Source organism: Notolabrus celidotus, chromosome 11 (genome assembly GCF_009762535.1).
Source record: "Notolabrus celidotus isolate fNotCel1 chromosome 11, fNotCel1.pri, whole genome shotgun sequence".
In the NCBI taxonomy this organism is placed as follows: domain Eukaryota; kingdom Metazoa; phylum Chordata; class Actinopteri; order Labriformes; family Labridae; genus Notolabrus; species Notolabrus celidotus.
The window spans coordinates 7,199,325-7,218,154 of NC_048282.1; the positions used below are offsets into that span (position 1 = coordinate 7,199,325).

At 40.4% G+C, this 18,830-nt stretch overlaps 1 protein-coding gene across 3 annotated transcripts in view; it reads right to left on the reverse strand.

Annotated features, from left to right (window-relative positions):
• The window catches only part of mtor (mechanistic target of rapamycin kinase), a 119,043-nt gene that overhangs the window by 37,702 nt on the left and 62,511 nt on the right, over positions 1 to 18,830 (reverse strand). For all 3 annotated transcript variants that reach the window (XM_034695129.1, XM_034695131.1, XM_034695130.1), the window contains 4 exons: positions 8,974 to 9,049; positions 5,215 to 5,354; positions 1,829 to 1,929; positions 1,191 to 1,306 (listed from right to left, as the gene is read on the reverse strand). In XM_034695129.1, coding sequence (XP_034551020.1) covers positions 1,191 to 1,306; positions 1,829 to 1,929; positions 5,215 to 5,354; positions 8,974 to 9,049 — 433 coding nt within the window. The remainder of the gene's footprint in view (positions 1 to 1,190; positions 1,307 to 1,828; positions 1,930 to 5,214; positions 5,355 to 8,973; positions 9,050 to 18,830) is intronic.

An 18,830-nucleotide genomic window follows, 5' to 3' on the forward strand; every position in this document is an offset into this window, starting at 1 on the left:
GTTAATGCTCACAAATCAAGTGCAAGGGTACTCCAAAGTCCATGACTTTGAAGTCATAAAGAGGGCTCTGGTTTGGGAAACCATGACACAATTTACAAATTAAATGCACACAAGAGGACTGGTGCTGATCCACCCGGGGAGACCATGGCTGCCGTGTGTACACATCATCAGTGGAACAGACCAAACAAAGGGGATTTATAAAGCACAGTAAAGTGAAACCTTCCACAAAGAGGCACAGTGAGACTCCAGGAGCACGTCTGGTTGTTGGGGGTACAGTGGGAGGAAAGAACAGCCCGATGAAATCAAAAGAACCTAAGTGCGAGGATTACAAACCACATCCGGAAGACTAGACTGAGCTCATGTTGACATTTAAGCTTTAACCCTTGCTCCATCTGCTTTTCATTGCTCCCCATTCATTCTGAGCGCACTCATTGTCGCTCAGAGTCAAAAGTCTGCTTTCTCTATTCAGCTCATGAACAATCCTATAGACCACACCTGGATCTAATCATCAAATTAAAGGAGAGAGGGAGGCTGGCTATGGATGGATGAGGGGGCACAGAGAGCAGGTCTCCAGGGCTTTGTGGTGAAAAAGGAGACATGGAGGATGAGTCCAGGGAAATTGGAGGAGCAGGTGTTTACTGGTGTCAGTGCTTGTGTTTGTTAGACGTGCTGGCATCCAGCTTGAACAAATCCATCTCAGGGGACCATGAGCTCATCTAATATCCTAACCTTCATCAATTGAGGAAAACACCACCCTCACCGGAGCTTGTTGACAGGCTGACAGGGGGGTGAAGGGCTCTTTTATTTGTTTGAGGTTGAAACCCTGATGATTTATAATCGAGAAAGTTACATAACATGTCCACACCAGGGAGGCACCACATTGTAAAAGAAAACAAAACAGATCTTGTGCATTTCATTTCTTTTAATGAAAAACACAAGCTGATGAGGGAATTGGATCCTGTCTGGAAACACCACTAAGACTTTTTTTCTCTACAGTGTCAGTTTCCAATGAATCTGACTTTTCAGAACTTGCTATAGAGACTGATGAAAATTCCAGAAACCGTTATGCTAGGCTGAATCCCATATGGCTTTTCTGTCGGACGCTTTCCAAAAATAAAACACTTAATGTATATTTAATGTAAAAGAAAACCTATCCAATGAATGAATGTGCGAGTTGTGATGTAACCCACCTGCTGGGCCAATGAGAAGAGGTCCTGATGCAGAGCGAGCACTGCTCTATAAAACGCACCGTCATGAGTGTCTCTGGGGATCATGCATGTGTACTCCTCCATGCTGTCCCAGTGCCCTGAAATAAAAAAAAAAAACATGTGAGGGAAGAGAATAAAAACAGGAACTTGTAACAGTGAATGAAATCTTATTTCTGGATTTCATGAGACTCAAGTTAACGAGACTGACGCAGATCGAAGTTCAGCAGCCAGTCAATGCAGTATTACACCAGACTGCGATGTCAACACTCTGCTTCCCACGACAACTATAAAAGAGCGTCTGGGTCTTCAGATAGACCGGCCTGGTCTCAGGGTTTACCATTAAATTTGCAAAGTCAAAGCCACAGACCGCAAACCTCAGAGGACTCTCTGCAGTGTGGTCCGGGCTTTTCTCCACTATTGCACGTTACGATATGTCAATGTTATGACTGGATACTATTCCCATCTGGTTGTGCGAGGCCTTCTTGGCAGGAGCTGTTTTCTTTGCTGCTTGGTTTGATTGCATTGTTGCATTGAGTCCGACAGAGCATCACCTTAATGCTCCACGCACCAGACTGCTGATTTTGTCCTTGTATATTTGATATGAGTGTTTGAGTGTTTACCTAGTCCCCAGGCGGCAGCAGCAGCCATACGAGCCATCTTGGCCTGGGTTTCCTCGCTCACCAGTGTCCACTCCTCACAGCACTGCTGGTGCAACTGGCCCCTGGAAAACATTAATCACAGGCTTCAGGATGCAGGAAAGAGAATCCAGATTTGTTCTATCCCAGAGGTGACATCGTGGAACAGGAACCAACCTCAGCTTTCAGCAGGTTTCTTAGTCAATCAAGAAAATAGGTTTAGAGTTTTTTCATGCACTGAAGTATAGATACATGGATCACTAACAAGGTATTCTCTCATGTGTAAAAAATTCTCACTATCCAGGATGAAAGCTATGTCATTGTTCAATGTCTAAAAAGATTTTCATCACTGTGTTTCTGAGAGAAGTGAGAAAAACTGTTTATATTTCACAGCCACACACACATGGTAAAACTTTACTCTGTAGAATACCATCCTTTACTTGATCGGACGACTGGATGAAGGTTTTTAAACTGAACACATAAAGGACTCCTTCAAAGTGCCAGCTCTAATGAGTACCCATACTAGTCCAGGCAACAAATTTACTTTCATTATGCCAAACGACCATGGAACAAATCATTCCCCAGAACAGAGACCTCTTGGCCCTGGATGAAATGCAGATAAGAGTTGTTTTATTACTTCTGCCATGATTTCTTTCTTCATTTCTTCTCAGAGATGAGTATCTTAAACCAGTGAGCTGTCCCGCCACAGTCTGATGGAATCAAGTATTGTAGCAAACAGATGGATGTTTGTTCCCCTGGAGGTCAGGTGCATCAAAGCAAGACTAATTCTTCATTAACAACAATCAGTGCAGCAATGTCCATGAGGAGATCAAACCCACCGCATGTGTTTAACAGGCAGGATGCTGGAGCAAGCTTAGATGAGGCAAAGAGAGAAGGAGACAGGTTTGGACAGGGGTCAGTGAACTGAGCCGTTCTGCAGCTGCCTGGCTGTTGTATAACATGAAAGCAACAAATACAAAACAACTGGTGGACCAGCAGCTGTCCTGTGTGTCTGCAGCAGAAACACAAAGAAGGGTCATTAAACCTTCATCCTTTGAATTTCTACCAGTAACGATGCTGAATTACAGTCTGACCATCTGAAGCGAATCTGCAAATGTGAGCTGGTACATCCAGTAGATCTCCAACAAAGACAAATGGTGGCAAGCTGCAATATCAGCACAAATGAGGCCTTTGTTTTTTTACAAGTGTGGATATAAAGAGAGAAGTTCAGTGTCTTTACTTTGACACAACCAAGAGGTCATGTCATCTGAACCAACAAAGCAATGCTATAACTTTTAGACTGTATGTGAAAGACAGTTTTTTCATCATGTAAAGGAAGAACTCAAAATAATGACATGTCAGCTGGAAAACACAAAATGTGTGCACAATCTAAAACAGGGGTGTCAAACATACGGCCGCGGGCAAAAAACTGCACGCCAGAGGTTCCAATCCGGCCGGCGGGATGACTTCACAGATTGAAAAATTGCAAAGAAGACATTTACTGCAATTTTTCAATAAAAGTAACTGCTACTTGTAATTTGTCCTCTGGGGGGCGCATACAATCAAACGGCTGATGGAGCGAATCTGAACGGTGCTCCGGGAATTTTTTTCTCTCAAAGTGAGGAAAAGAATATTTGCAGTTTGCATAATCTGGTTGAATTTTATAGACTTTTTAGAGCACTTCAGGATCCAAACAACACTAAAGTTTATGTACAGAAGAGGTGGATCCACCATTTTTTAAAGGAGACTCATATCGTGCAGATGCTTACCATACATGTGTGTACGTCATAGGTACGCTCCTTCACTGCTAGCACTAGCACTACACACTTCATACAACACTGTCCAGCAAGCAAACTGTTCATGCTGGAGCTGGGGGGTCCACAGTAGTCAACTTTACCTTCTTCATTATCATAATCTCTCTCTTCTTTTGCTGTAAACATTACACTCTGTGTCAGGTGAATGGGTAACCTGAGTGTTTGGTGTGTCCGCAGCAGGTTTCAGTCCTTAAAGAATATCATATTCGGCCCCACTATGAGACTCATCATGGAGAAAAATACAACAGCTGTTTATGTAAAAAGAGAGTTCATTAACTGTGAACATTTTCAGAATGTACTTCTACTTTTTTGCCCTAAAACAAAGGGACATTTTTGGAGTTGTCCTTCTTTATAGGTTATTATGTTATGTTTTTACTGGTCCGGCCCACTTGAGATCAACTCGGGCTGTATGTGAACCCTGAACTGAAATGAGTTTGACACCCTGATCTAAAACATACAAACTTGTACCTTACACGGAATGTTTAACAAATGAAGAGCACAGAGGTAAGTGGTGCCTCATATCAGCATGGATCCCATACTCCTCATTGCATGAACGGTGAATTAGCCTTATGAAGTGTTGAAAGTTTTTCTGTCCATCTTTATTGAGTGATGTCATGGGTTGCTTCAGTACTGCCCTTCACTCTTCTCTGGTTTGAGTGTCAGACACATTAAGTGACTGAAACAGTACAATATCCTTTTACCTATCAGGGGACATTATGTTCTCCTGAGTCTGATCTCCTTTGACTTCTGTCTCAGTCCATTGTTACATAATCTCCCAACCTTAACTGAGCACACACAAACATTAACACAAAGCCTCCTTTCAGCTGAATTCAGCTTTTCTTGCAAAACTCTTGAATCACTTCTTGTGAAATGAATCACAGTCACAGTATACAACAATAGCACAACGATGGCAGGTTACATAAGCAAATTAACATCTGCTCAACTTCACGAGCTCTATGACGATCCACATATTTGGATCCCTGACACTCTGTGACTTTCTTTTTCCCTAAAAACGCTCTTTGAAGGTGGGCGGTCATCATGGAGTAGAGCCTCAGCTGTGGTGAGCTTTCATAGGAGTGGCGGCGCCTCTTGCTAGCACTTGATGCCTGTTCATGCATTTCCCAGAAAGAATTACCTTTGTCAACCTCGAGGAATGTTTTCTCTCCTGTTCCGCCCTGTCATCACAGGCCTAATGTCAGGATTCATCAGGGAATAGGCTTCCTACGCAAAATGAGCGGATGAAAAGTAGGGGATGGAACAGCTCCTGGAGAGCAAACAGCTTCAGATGCTGTCTTAATTCACTGGAGGTTACAAACTCCAGATTTTATATTTTATCTCTGAGTGAATCACATTTTTATCAGAAAGCCTGGGGCTGTAGGTGTAAGAGAAAACACACAAGTACTAAATTGAATGCAGTCAGCAACCATAACAAACACTGACCCTGACTTAAGTGTATACATATCAAAGAATCTGCGACCTGAAGGCTGGAACATTGATCTGAACAAATCATTGCAGCCTTACTGAACTCACTACAGATACAACAGACTGCAGACATACCATTCTCCCAGGGCCTCCAAGCAGCGCATTCTGCCCAGGATGAGCTCTGGATCCTCTTTGTTCATGTCGATTTTTTTGTCGTAAGCTACGAGAGCATCCTCCCACTCATGGAGCTTCTCATACCAGGTGGCTTGGATTTCCTACAAGCAGAAAAAAAGACAAGAGAAAAGATTTACATGTGAACCTCTGTTCTTCACCACATGGCCTAAACGAGTTTGATATCTTCAGTGTTTCACAATTCAACAAGTTTTAGAACTACGCCCCTCGTTCAATTACAGTCAGGTGAAGAAGACGTGTTCTATGACAGTGCTGCACAGCTGTTTAATGATTCCCAACTTAATCAAGTAATCCCAGACCTCGTACATCTAAACACCGACCTCCTGTTAGAGCGACTCCTCCATATTGACTTATTTCAAAGGCAGCACAGAGATCTCTTTGAACCTTTGCTGTACAGATGAATACTGACTGCTATACTAAACAGAAAAACATCACATCCTCCCACAATAAAGCTTTCCAAATGGTCACCTCATAAACAAGGTTCCTGGAAATGCACAGTGAACCTGTTTTTAATGAGTCTTTTCACTTTTAAGATGCGTTCACAGAGAAAAATAAATGCAGTTCACAAAGGGAGATGGAAAGACCTTTTTTCCACAGGAGTCCTTATGGTCGGGTAAACAAAGATTTCATTTGCTTTGGGGCTTCAGGGCACTGCTCCATAAAAACATGTGAATGTATCTCTCTCTAACGTGTTTTTCACCAAGTCTTCCAACCATTCAACCAACACTTCAATACGTCACCTGCATCCCACAACAGCTAGCCTCCCCTCAAGGGAACTTTGCTGCTGTACTGTACAAATCACAGTACTGTGCCTGTGATTCTGCTTGAAAACATCTTGTTGATATTTTTGGACTTCTTTTATTTGCAATAAAAGTATTTGATCTCAAACAGAATACCAAAGTGATATTTTGTGTCCATAGCTTCAATTTATGTTCGTTTTGGGGTAAAATGTGCCTTCTGTTAAGTTTAAAGGTGCTACGTTTTCTCAGACATGCTGCTTTTATATCCTCTTTCTGTTAGATTTTCATGTTAATGTAGTGTGAGTTAAAACCATAGACTCTATAAACTTACATTGCTGTTTTTATTACATGGTGTAGTTTTTAGAGATTTCAAGTCATGGTTTCTAAATAAACATCATGTAACAGAATGGACTCCTATGTATTCTTGACTGCACTCATGCTTTGTGAAAATACAACGTTTTGAGATATTTTAAAAAGTACTTACAGGGTTCCCACTCTTTTCCAGAGATCATTTTCCAGGACATTTCCAGGACATTTTCAGTGATGATCAAGCTGGTATGACAGTCTAAATTGAGTTCCTAATTTAGTTCCTAAATAGTCTAATATGTTCCTCTCAGTAGAAGTCTACATTGAAAGACGTGCAGTCTATGGCTATCCATGAAATCATCTCTTACATGCTTAAAAATTATGGCAAATTAATTATAGAACAATGCAACCACAGATGTACAGCACTTCACTTTATTAGTGCAACCAAGACACAATGATGGCCAAGTCTCATCTCAGCTTTCTCTTTTCTCAAAAAAATATAAAATTAGTTAAAAACAAAAGAGCCAGCAAATGACTCTGGAAGCTGCCTTACTGAAATATATAAATAATAATAATAATAATAATCAGAGGATCAGTGCATAAATTGACCTAAATAGAACTGAATGACAAAAATGGCCACAAATGTTGAATGGGGATGTGTTTTTTTAACCTTGTCAGGTCACACGCAGTCAAGTTGGAATAATCTTTCAGGACTGTCTGTGATTTTCCAGGACATTTAACCTTTTCTCCCATTTTCCAGGTGTTTCCAGTACTGGAAAACTGGTCAACTGTTTTCCAAGTTTTCCAGGTTTTCCAGGACGCGTGGGAACCCTGTACTTAGAATACTTAAGTATTTTTAATAGCAAGTACTCCAGAACTTAAACTCAAGTAATAATCTGACAGAGAAACTTTCACTTGTATTGGAGTAATGTTTGACCTGAAGTATCTATACTTTGACTTAAGTAATGAAGCTGTGTACTTTGTCCACCTGCTTATTAAAACTGTTCTTATTTCTAAAAAATTAAAAAATTAAAAACAGATAATTGGTGGTAAATGATTTTGTTGTGCTAAGATGAAGCAAAGCACAAAGGCCATGTCATTGCAGTGATGCTTCACTGTTTAAAAACTATATTTTTTAAAAACAGTTTGATGAAATAAAGTTGCCAAAGAGGTTTTTTGGCATGTCAATGAGAGTGTAACAGTAAAGTTAGTACTTGCTAATCAGATATTATTGATTCCGTCTGTCTAAGATAAACATTCAAACATCACCAGTCCATAAAATCAGAGAATATCAGTGGCTGATACCGGTTCAGTCCGTTTTGTTTTGGCTCAGCTCATGATTGGTATTGCTCTTGAAAAGCGTGTCTGGTACACACATACACAAAGCTAACAAAAACCACAGCTAGGAAATGATGCGAGTTTGGAAACAAGGAGAGAGGCAGATCAAAACAAAGATTTCTCTTTTCTTCTTATGTAACTGATGTGGAAAATCTGTTATTATGTCCAATCCATGTTCACGTTTCCACAGTTCTTTTCTAACTGAACCAGGCTTATGTATGAAGAACGTGGAATATAAACAAATCAACATGATATATTTTTCTTATTATATGATAAAGTTACAGAGTAAAGTCATATAAATAGGTTTCAATATAACTAAAATAAAAAGACATCGAATCCCAGGCTTTCGTTCAATATAAAAACCAATGCCAACATTTAGGAGTGATACATTATGTGGCTTTTAACTTCAAATTCTCAGAGGGAGCTGCGGTGAATGAGGCTATTTAGAGACCTTACAAACCCCTCGCCATTAAAAAATAACCACTGTTTGTATTCTTTGGTAAGAAACATTACATCCATTTACTGCTGGAAACACAGCACAAAGTCGTCCCTGTAGCTTCTAAAAAAAAAGAAACTGCAGAGGGACATAAAAGGTGTGTGAATACGTAGGAAAATCCAAACACCATGTCAACTGGACAAAAAGTCCATCAGTCTGCTTCTTGCCCTTGACTACTGATCAGTATAGCAGATGGTTCTCCACGTGCTGCATGTAAAGAACAGGGTGTTCTGGGAGTTGTTTCTCCAGCGACCCTGTATCCCATGTTACAATGTGTGCATGGGAAGGGGATAACCTGTGAAGGAGTGTGTGCAGACATGAGACCAGGTACAAAGGGAGACATCAAGAAATGTATTTGGTCTGAAGATGGATGAGGAAATGCTTCAGAGCAAAATGTTTGCATTTGGTTTGATTAGAGTTTAAAATTGATAAAAGTTAGAAAGTCCTGTTTAAACCCAATGAGTTTGATGACTTCACAGATGCAGGAATAAAGGCAGGATTTTTAAACTCTGCTGAAATAAAACATGTAGACTATGGTAGGTTTTATAGCTGGACTGAGTGCTTTCAAGTTTTGAATTGACATACATAACATGTTTTTAGATGATGTTCGAATAAGCTGCAGAACAGCCAGCTCAATACTTTTAACAAAATCCCTCTTTTCTCCCTCACAGACCCCCCTGCTGTGCAGACTTGGTGGTACTACTGAAAGGAGAGAGTGGGGCTTAGTGTGATGGTCCTGTTTCAGTGTAATATTCTATTTCATATTTCTGGGTTAGAAAAGAGAAAGTCGACCCAAATAGAAAAACAAAAACAAACACTCACCAGTTCACCGAAATGTTTCATGGCGTACTCCAGCACTCCTGATGCTGCTTCTGGCTGCTGCAATTTATTGTTGATGCTGTAAGATATAGAAAAACACAACACAGTTTTAGACCACTACAGACACACTGTTGGGTAAATAAAATTAGGAAAACCTTTGGGCCAGTATGTTAAAACATGTACACTATTAGTCAAAAGTTTGGACTCACCTTCTCATTCAATGGTTTTTATCTATTTTAATTATTTTCAACATTGTAGATTAATACTGAAGACATCAAATCTATGAAATAATCTGGTTTTGCCATAATCTGGATTACAACAGTAGTCAAATAGAGCTATCCATTGTGTACTGACCCTACCTCTGAACAACACAACTGATGGTCTCAAACACATTAAGAAGGCAAGTAATTCTACAAATGAACTCTTGACACGGCTCATGTTAATTAGAAACCATTCCAGGAGACCCACTTCATGAAGCAGACTGAGAGAATACCAAGAGTGAGCAAAACTGTCATGAAGGAAAAGGGAGGCTACTTTAAAGAATCTAAAATATAAAACATATTCTGCTTCGTTTAACACTTTTTTTTTTCATTCAATAATTCCATATATGTTCTTTCATAGTGTTGATGTCTTCAGTATTAATCTACAGTGTTTACAACAATTAAAACAAATACAAACCCTTGAATGAGAAGGTGTTTCCAAACTTTTGACTGGTAGTTTAGATGCAGGTTTTAAAGTAATAATGAAAAGCATCACCAGTCTAGCATTGTATAAGGCTAGCATGGGGTTAAAAACAATCATTTGGGAGTTCCAGCTGTCTCACAACACATACTACTAAAACAGCTGACTGTAAAGGAGAATTGTGTGTACAATTTTTAAATGAAGGGCAAAAAGACTTTAGAAAATGTGTTACCCTCACTGTGATTGGTTACATATAGGTATGCTGAATGCCAAATGTCTATTCTGTCCAGAGAATAAACTCAGACTTCCTCAGTGTAATGACATGATTTAAGCAAACATTAATTTCAAGAGAAAATCCTTTTCCTCCCCTGTGTTTAATGTAAGTCCAGCAATCGATCTGTCTGGGATGTACATATTGGACATTTTATTGCCTACACCACTTTTAGACTTCCATGATTCCATGAACAGATTTGAGTAAGTGGTACAGAAACAAAGTTTTTATCCGTCATCAGCTCCCTCTGATAAACACAACTGAGATTATCAAAATGTGGGATCGAGTCAGCCATATCATGACCTGACACTGAACCAAGGTTCCTCCTTTCATTACTGAGAACTCTCTCTGAGTATCATTGCACTTCACAAAAGATCAGTGATTACAGTTATTCAACACTCGGTTGGTCTTTCAGTTTCCATCAAAGTCAACAAACAAACAAGGCTCACAACGTTTGAGCTCTGCAGCAGTAATGTTGCCTTGTCCAACAAGGTGTTCACTGTCCAAAGAAAATGTACTGATTGACATTTGTTCTGCTGATTTGATAAATGATGTGCTATCTGTCAAGACACCACTATTCCCACTCACCCATCCTACCACCACCACATCTGGAAACACTCGTAGGAACCTCAAGTCTATTATATTTCCTCAACTGCTAAACCCGTGTGCAGCCGCGGCCAATACATCTGTAAAATGTAGCGTTTGAAGAGTGGTGGTATGCAGTGGAGCTCCTGGAGACAGCGGGCTAAAGTTGATGAAGGATACTTAAGCGTTTGTGTCAGAAACCTGGTTTGACACAGGGTAAAGGCCAGAAAATGTGATGAAATGGCACAGCAAGTGGTCATGCCAAAGCTCAGGGAGCTGCTGGTGCAGACCCACGTGATGACAGGTAAAATAACAAATCATCCCAACAGGAGCCATTTTTACAATGTTGGAAAAAAGAGAACGTGAACTGACCACTGAAAGTTGCTTTCAAGAAGTGACCCACATTAATAATGGTCCAACGTGTCTCATGATCGAAATTACATCAGCAAGGAAGCAACAGCTCCTTCCTGATGCCGACTGAATTAAACACTGATTTTCTGAACGACAATGACTGCTGATAGTTGTTCAGTTTTTAACTTCACAATTTAAGGTATCAGAGTCTGATTAATCTCCTGAATGTAACTTATCATCTAAAAGTGACCATACACTAAGATTACAGTGATATTAACAATAAACATAGAGTTTCAGATATGGCTCCACTGTATAAGATATGTGCTATTAAATGCAGCAATATTAATTTTGTCCATGTGTGGTAGCTTTAATCATGCACAGTCAGCTTGGTACCATAGACTGTATAAATAATGGACGTGGTATCCATAACGTCACCCATCTGTTTCTGAAGCGCTGTCTTGAGGCCAATTGACGGCGGCAGCCATATTGGAAATGTTGCAATGTTACAATGTCATTTAGCAGATGCTTTTATCCAAAGCGACGTACATACGAGAACAAGAACAACACAAGCAAAGATCTAGACAAGAGGAAACAAGATCAGTAAGAGTAACAAAGTGCTTCAAGTCCATTTGGGTGCAGGTACTGCCAAGCAGTGTAAAGGCAATGCACAAAAATAAATAAGGATTTTTATTTTTTATTTTTCTTTATAATAAAATAAGGAACATCTCCAATGAAGCAACAAAACCATTTAAGACCTTCCATTATCTTCATCAATAATAAACACCACCACAATAATGACCAAAGTACCAAGTGCTGGGTCACTCAGGACCTGAGACAGTGCGAGTCAACTGTAGCTGGAAGACATGATCTGCAACTGGGGACAACAGTGGAGAACAGTCTAGCTAAGTGCATAGTGCTTCCTAAAGAGCTGGGTCTTTAGCTGTCTTTTGAAAGTACAGAGGGACTCTGCAGATCGAATTGAGTTGGCCAATTCATTCCACCATTTAGGGGCAACAGAAGAGAAGAGTCGAGCTAGTGATTTTGGAGTCGTTGGAGTCAACATAACTTCTGTCGAGCGAGTGTGAGGTAAAGAGGCGGGCCTCCTCGCCAACAGCTACAGTGTTCCCGCCTGTCAATCAAGTCAGCTGTGCCTCTTGTAATGGAAAACTCAGAATCTTAATATCTTTGAAATTGCCGCGCTATGAAAAAAATTCACCCCCCATACAGTGTGTGCCGATTGAGAAATGAGCTATCCAGACTACACTCGTTTTTTTGTACCAGACTGTAAACATGTTTATTTCTGCTGTAAAGATCAGCATTTTTGAATTGGTGTGTATGTGGTTTCCGGTACTTCTGGAGCCAGCCTCAAGCGGGTCCTCGATGAACTGCAGTTTTTAGCACTTCTGCATTGGCCTCATAATCTTAGACCGGAGGTTGCCGCTTGCTTGGTACATATTGAACAGTGATAAAATGTTCTTTTGGGATCTGTGCACCATAGATTTTACCTAAAATAATAGTTTGTGCAATCATTCAGACATTCCTTGGACTGAACAGAGTTGTGACTGCAGTGTGGTCAAGCTGTTCAGGAATTGCAACCATTTTTATACGAAGGCTCCATATTTTATAGTACCAAAGTAACTAAACAGATTTTTACATAATATGAAAAAGTATGTCATTGTTAACGGTCACAAACTGCCCAGACGTCTAGAACCAGCCGTCATTACATAACACCGGGTATCTTTCTGTCTCAGCTGTCTTCAGTTCCTGCTTGTTTCAGAGACTTTCTGCCTTCAGCGATTTTAATGCACTCACTTTGGGACTCGGGTCAGGTGAACATTCCACTTCTGTGCTTGAAAAGCTCTTTGATTTCTATGGCACTTTGTTTTGGGTTATTGTCTTACTGCAGTGTGAGGTTACGTCCAAACAGCACTGTGTTGAATCTGAGCTCTGCACACCTCAGAATCCACGCTGCTTCTTTGGACTTGATCTTACCTCCACCAGACGAGGTGGTGGTATGCATAGGATAATGGGCTGCTCTTTTTCTCCGACACTCTCCTCTTTCTTCCTGAACAGGAGTTCATCTGTGTCTCATCAGTCTATAAGATCTTGTTCCAGAACTCTGCAGGTTTCTTAAAGTGATTCTTGGGGAATTGTAACCTAGCCCTCTTAGTTCTTCAGATTTAAACATAGTTTTCCTCTTGTGGTAAAGGCTCTGCAGTCGTTCTGGTGAAGTGGCCTCATTATTGTGCTTCTTGTCACTGATATGCCCGTGTAGTGAACTGCTTACCATCATTAAAAGGGTTTCCTTTACAGCGCAAAATGATTCTTCTGTTATGTAAATTAGAAGTCTTTGCAGGGTCTCCCATGCCTTTGCAAATTAATCATATCCATAAGTTGTATAAGAAGTGGACATAACCTATGAGGATGATATAAAACACACAAAATTGCATCGTCATCCTAACTTGTGGGATACATTTATCGATATGCAAGCCCTAAATCTGTTACTCTAACTAAAAAGTATGGCACACTGAACAGATTTCCATGCCAATTTTTACTGACTTCATCACTTCTATTTGATTCATTGTGATGGCGCTAATGACATAATGAGGGTAACATAAACGGAGTAAATTGGCTGAAGAAATTAAATAGAGAACCAGCAGGATAATGTTGGACAGGAATCACCCCCCCGCTCTGAATGTGTGGTCAATTTTTAGATGAACACGAGCTGTAACCCAGAAAACTTAAAAGAAGCAGTAAAAACCATAAACTCACATTTAAACTACTAAAGTGGCCCTGCTGACCACTAAAAAGTCAGAAGAGTGCAGGCTCCTCTATTGGTTCCCTCTTATCAAGACGTTAAGTCCAAATCTTCCAAAGTGACTATTCTTAGTTTACAATTGTGTTCTTATTATTCTAGAATGTACCCACAAAGGTAGGGCTAAGAACATATACAGCTTTTATTCATATACGTTTATTAGATTTGAATGTAAAGACCCTCATATTGAAGCTTGAGATTTCCATTTTAAGCAGATATTAAAGGTGGGTTGGTAGTCTGATTTAGACACACTTTTTGTTATACTGGTTAAAACTCTCTTTATGTCTCTATGGCATCAATACATGAAGTGTTTAAAAAAAGAGCGAAAAAATCAGCTATCTACAGATGGAGTACACCTAGTGGAACAACAACCAATCACTGCTATTAGGTCCTCATGGAAGGAACAAATCTAATGCTGCCCTGCCGTTCTGCCCGCCTCCTGCGCGTACATTTCACCAGCATGCACTTGTCCTGGTTCAATGCGTGCAACAGAAACAAGAGGGATTCAAGCTTACTGGAGAATGGCAGAAAAACTACCAATACCCTGATTACTGGTAACCGCTCCTCCTGTTAAAAAGGGCAAAAAAATAAAAACATAGGAAGAGAAGGTTTTTGTTTTTGTTTGGCTGTAGATGGAGTTCTGAGGAAATGCTACATTCAAATTCATGCTAGTTTTCGGGGCTTACCAACCCTAGCTTTAACTATTGAAAAAGAAAAGAAAAACATATACACTAACAGTTATGGAGCTGACTGTGTCTTCAAAAAAAATGTAAATCACAACTTTTAACCTCAAATGTATCTTTTTTTTGCACATACCCCATGGAATATCTTAACATCCAAAACACAATCTCTTATCCTCTCCAGGGGAGGGTTGCCAGCCAGTCAAAGAGCTGGCACAGGGACAGAGAGACAACCATTCAAGCCCCGGGAATCTGAAATTGCCAATTAACCAAGTAACCGAAGCTGCTTCGGGCTATGGGAGGAATTTGAAGCCATGTACAAACTCTCTTACTGTGAGGTGAGAATGCTAACCACTGCAACACCATGCCGCCCTGTTCATAATGTATTATGTAACTAAATCAAAGTTGTTTGCCAGAAGAACAAAATAATTAAAGTGCTTTTATAAGGAACTATAAAACAGTTGCAGAGCTGATTCACACGATCAATCACAAACCAAAGCAAGCAGTGACTAATGATAGTCTTGTTGCACGGCAATAAATACTGCCCTCTCGTACACTGTGGCATTTGTGACTGCTTTAAACGGATGATGAAGGGTGCAAAACTTCAAGACCTGAAGGAAATCAGATTGGACAGAGTGTGATTGCATAAGAGAAAATGAGCTCATTTCAGTAAATAGACATTTGTCTGTGACTCCTGTGGGGCTTTACAGAGTTCCACGCACTGTTCAGCATCCCGTTAAATCACTTTCCTGCAGTCTTCAATAAACATATCCAGTATTCAAACTAACATTGACGATATCACATGGGTATGCTGTCTGATTTGAATCAGTCCTTAAACTGACTACTTGTTGTCAAATAATCAGCTCTCGCACCAACTGAACAAAGAGCTGAACCCCACACAAGCTGCCGAGGTACACTAAAGCTGCCCAGATGTGGTCTCTTCTGACGAGACAAATCAGAATAAGGCCCTTCTCTCTCTGTACCCTGGAGATTTCTTTGTCCCTCAGCTAAAGCCATCTGGCTGCCAGTTCCAAGCACGCGCAGTCTAAACACATCCAGATGACACGACTCGCATAACGTTCTCTTCAAGAAAAAAAACCCTATCAGACTATGAGCAAGCAGAAAACTCAAAACCACTGTCAAATGTCTGTCTTATGCAGAGCCACGAGCACTGCTTCCCAACTCTCTGATTTGATCCTGGGAGAGATGATCAAGTCACTTGACAAAGGATCAAGTTTAAACCCTCTCACCTGAAGGACTGCTCTGATGAGTTCTGAATCAGACTTTTGGAGGTTCAATTCAAAACCTTGAATGAGGCTAGAATAAGGCTCTCAAGCAGGGGTTCCCAAAGTGTGGGTCGGGAGCCCCTGGGGGGTCACGGGACACACACATTTTTTTTAGTTATCTAAAAAATAGTACATTTTAGCCATTATAGTAAAACAGATAAAAAATAGTAGCTTAACTTGAAATAAAACCTTGAAAATATTAAGTGTAATGAGTTTTCTGCCTTTCTTTTTGCCAGATGACTCCTAAGTTTATGGTTAGTGAACAATTCATTATCAAAAGCATCAGTAGCAGCAGGCTGATTCTCTGCAAACCAGCTCAATGAAGCCACATTAAATCTCTTTGAGGTACAGTGGGGGTCACAAGTCTTTGGCACCTATATTTTGGGGGTCGCGGGCTGAAAAGTTTGGGAACCCCTGCTCTAAAGCATTTAAGTTCAACATCATGGTGCTTAATACAACTGTCTGAATGCACAAGGCCAGCCTGGAGGGTCCACAGAGTAAACAAAACAGAACCAAACGACCTGAGAGAGCACCATTTTTAAACACAAACGCTACACCTACATTTGACCACAACAAAACAAACACTCAGCTTATTTTATGTCTAGAGATTTATATTAAACCTTATACTAAAAACAGAACACTAATACACTACTATGTATCTATGGGGAGAAGAAAGAAAGAAACACCTCAGAGTCCTTCCTGTTATTTGGCTGTTTGTAACTATGAGAACATGGAGAGAGAAGGACAGTATATTTACATTTTATATGTAAATCTCTTGAGTGTAAGACAAAGGATTTATGTCACCGCAGACTTTGAACCAGCATGTATACATTAGATTTCCTAATACTTTAAGTCACGATTACCTTCGGTCAGAAAGAACCAAGAGGGAGTACAGATGTATATATCATTTTCAAATGTTAGACTAAAAAATAACAGCTGAACTTTTGTAATGTGGCTTGGCTTTTTCATTGAGAAGAGAAATCAGATCCCTGAGGAAAGTGCAGATGTTTCCCCCACACAGGGCAAGATGTACGTGAATCACACAGAGGAAAACCGGGCCTCACTACTGGACCTGATCTAATCTAATTAGGATGATATCCACTTGATCCTTTCTGATTTTTGTTGGCCGTCTGCTTGCCAAGAGCTGACTCTATCCCTTAATGCTGCAACATATAACTTCAGGATGGGAATGGCTATCTAAACACTGCTCAAAGAAAAGCTTTGTCAAGGCTGTTGATACGATTTACGTTGGCCTTTCTTTAAATATCACTGCGGTCAACATGTGTGCAGGTTGGGATCAGCAGGGTCATGAGTCAGATTTCAGAAGGCAAAGCAACATTTATGATTCACCTAGTAGTCTTGTCTCTCTACCCTTGTCTATTTGTCTGTGCATGCAGCTGTAAACACTACGACAAAACCAAGCCACGCAAACTATTGGCGGGTTGGTTTGTTTACAATTTAAAGAGCTTACTCTCGGCAGGCAAGAGGCTGAGGGTCACAAGCTGAGGTAGAATACAGAAATCCTGTATTTATATGACCCAATTCAGGATGTCAAAATGCAGTATTCTGTTTAAATGTTTCCCTCTGACTGTGTTTGTTTACTGTAATTGACATGTTTTATATTATGCTTATTGTTTCATATTTGTTTATTGATTTTACATCTGTAACTTGTAAACTAGACTTTCAGCTTTAGAGGGGTATATAAGGACAGAGTCGCTGTAATAGGCATGACAAAGCTTGGATTTGTAGCTGACCCACTATGCCGTTTGGCAAGGAGCAAGTTGAGTCTGTTTAAAAGAAAGGAAATCTGCTCATATACATTGTAGAAGACTTTTTATGTTTGACTTGGATGAAGGTTGCTGGAAGCATGAATTTGGATACCATGGAGAAGGCCGAGTCCTGAGGCCTTAACAGAAACAGCTTGGCTGGTCCACTACTGGTGTGGATACCTTACACACTGGTTTAAAAAAGAGTGACACTGGCTATGTCGACTCATCTTCATACCAAAAAAACAATTCATTAGACGGGCAGCCAAAACGCAATCAACAAATTCTCAGGCAGAGTTAAAGCAACGATCTAAGACATGGATTTCTTTTCACGGCACAAACTTGTCGTAGCAGAATACAGATGAGAAATGGGTTGTGTTACAAATTTGTTGACATCACTTGCTACGCTACTTCAACTGAGCGTAGTCTCTGAAACAAACAATTCCTGGGGGAACAAGGCATGCTAAGTCCACTTTGTGAAATCAGAAGTAAACAACATTCAACCTGAGGTGACCTCATGTTTACAGGAAAATATGTCAAACAGGAGGAGGTCTGTACGTAATGCTTGATTGAAGACTTGTTTTGCAAAACAACAATTAATTTACCTCAACTGGCAGGTGGCATGGATTTCAAAGTGAATCCCCAAAGATCTCAAAACTTAGGACACAAGAAGTGGTTGTTTTCGACTGACTCTTAAAGGGATACTTACATTTTTCTTGGGGCATGGAAGTCGGCATTGAAGCTAGGCTATCAACCACTGCAGACAGGGTCATCGCACCCACATAGTTTAGCTTATTCTAAGAAACTCCAACCCAAACACCTCTGTTGGTGTAAGTGTACGCTCTATTTGGACATTTTTCTGCGCTTTACTTCCAAGCTGTTCTCAGGCGCGGCACATACCTGTTCCTCAGCCTGCAACTACGGCTGACAAGACTCTCTTACAACCCCACTTTAAAGAGGCCACTAACTATCCCTGAAACATGTAAATCAGAGAATAAATGAAAACTGATTAATTTCTAAAAACACTCTGGAATACACGGTCAAGTCAGCTTGCTTAAAATAAGAAATAAAATGAATAAAAACATTTTTAAAGGCGTGGAAGGAAATGAAGAATACAAAACATATCAAGAAACCAGGTATCCTGGGGCGCCGTTGGCCTAGCGGTCTAAGCAATACACTGTATAAATAATGGACATAGTATCCGGGACGTCACCCATCTGTTTCTGAAGCGTTGTTTTGAGGCCAATCATTTGCGGGGGCCATATTGCCACTGTCGAGCGAGTGTGACGTAAAGAGGCGGACTTTGAGCCTCCTCGCCAACAGCTGCAGTGTTCTCGCCTGTCAGTCAAGTCAGCTGTGCCTCTCATTGGAAGACTTGTAATCTCAATATCTTTGAAATCACAGCCCATACAGTGTGAGCCGATC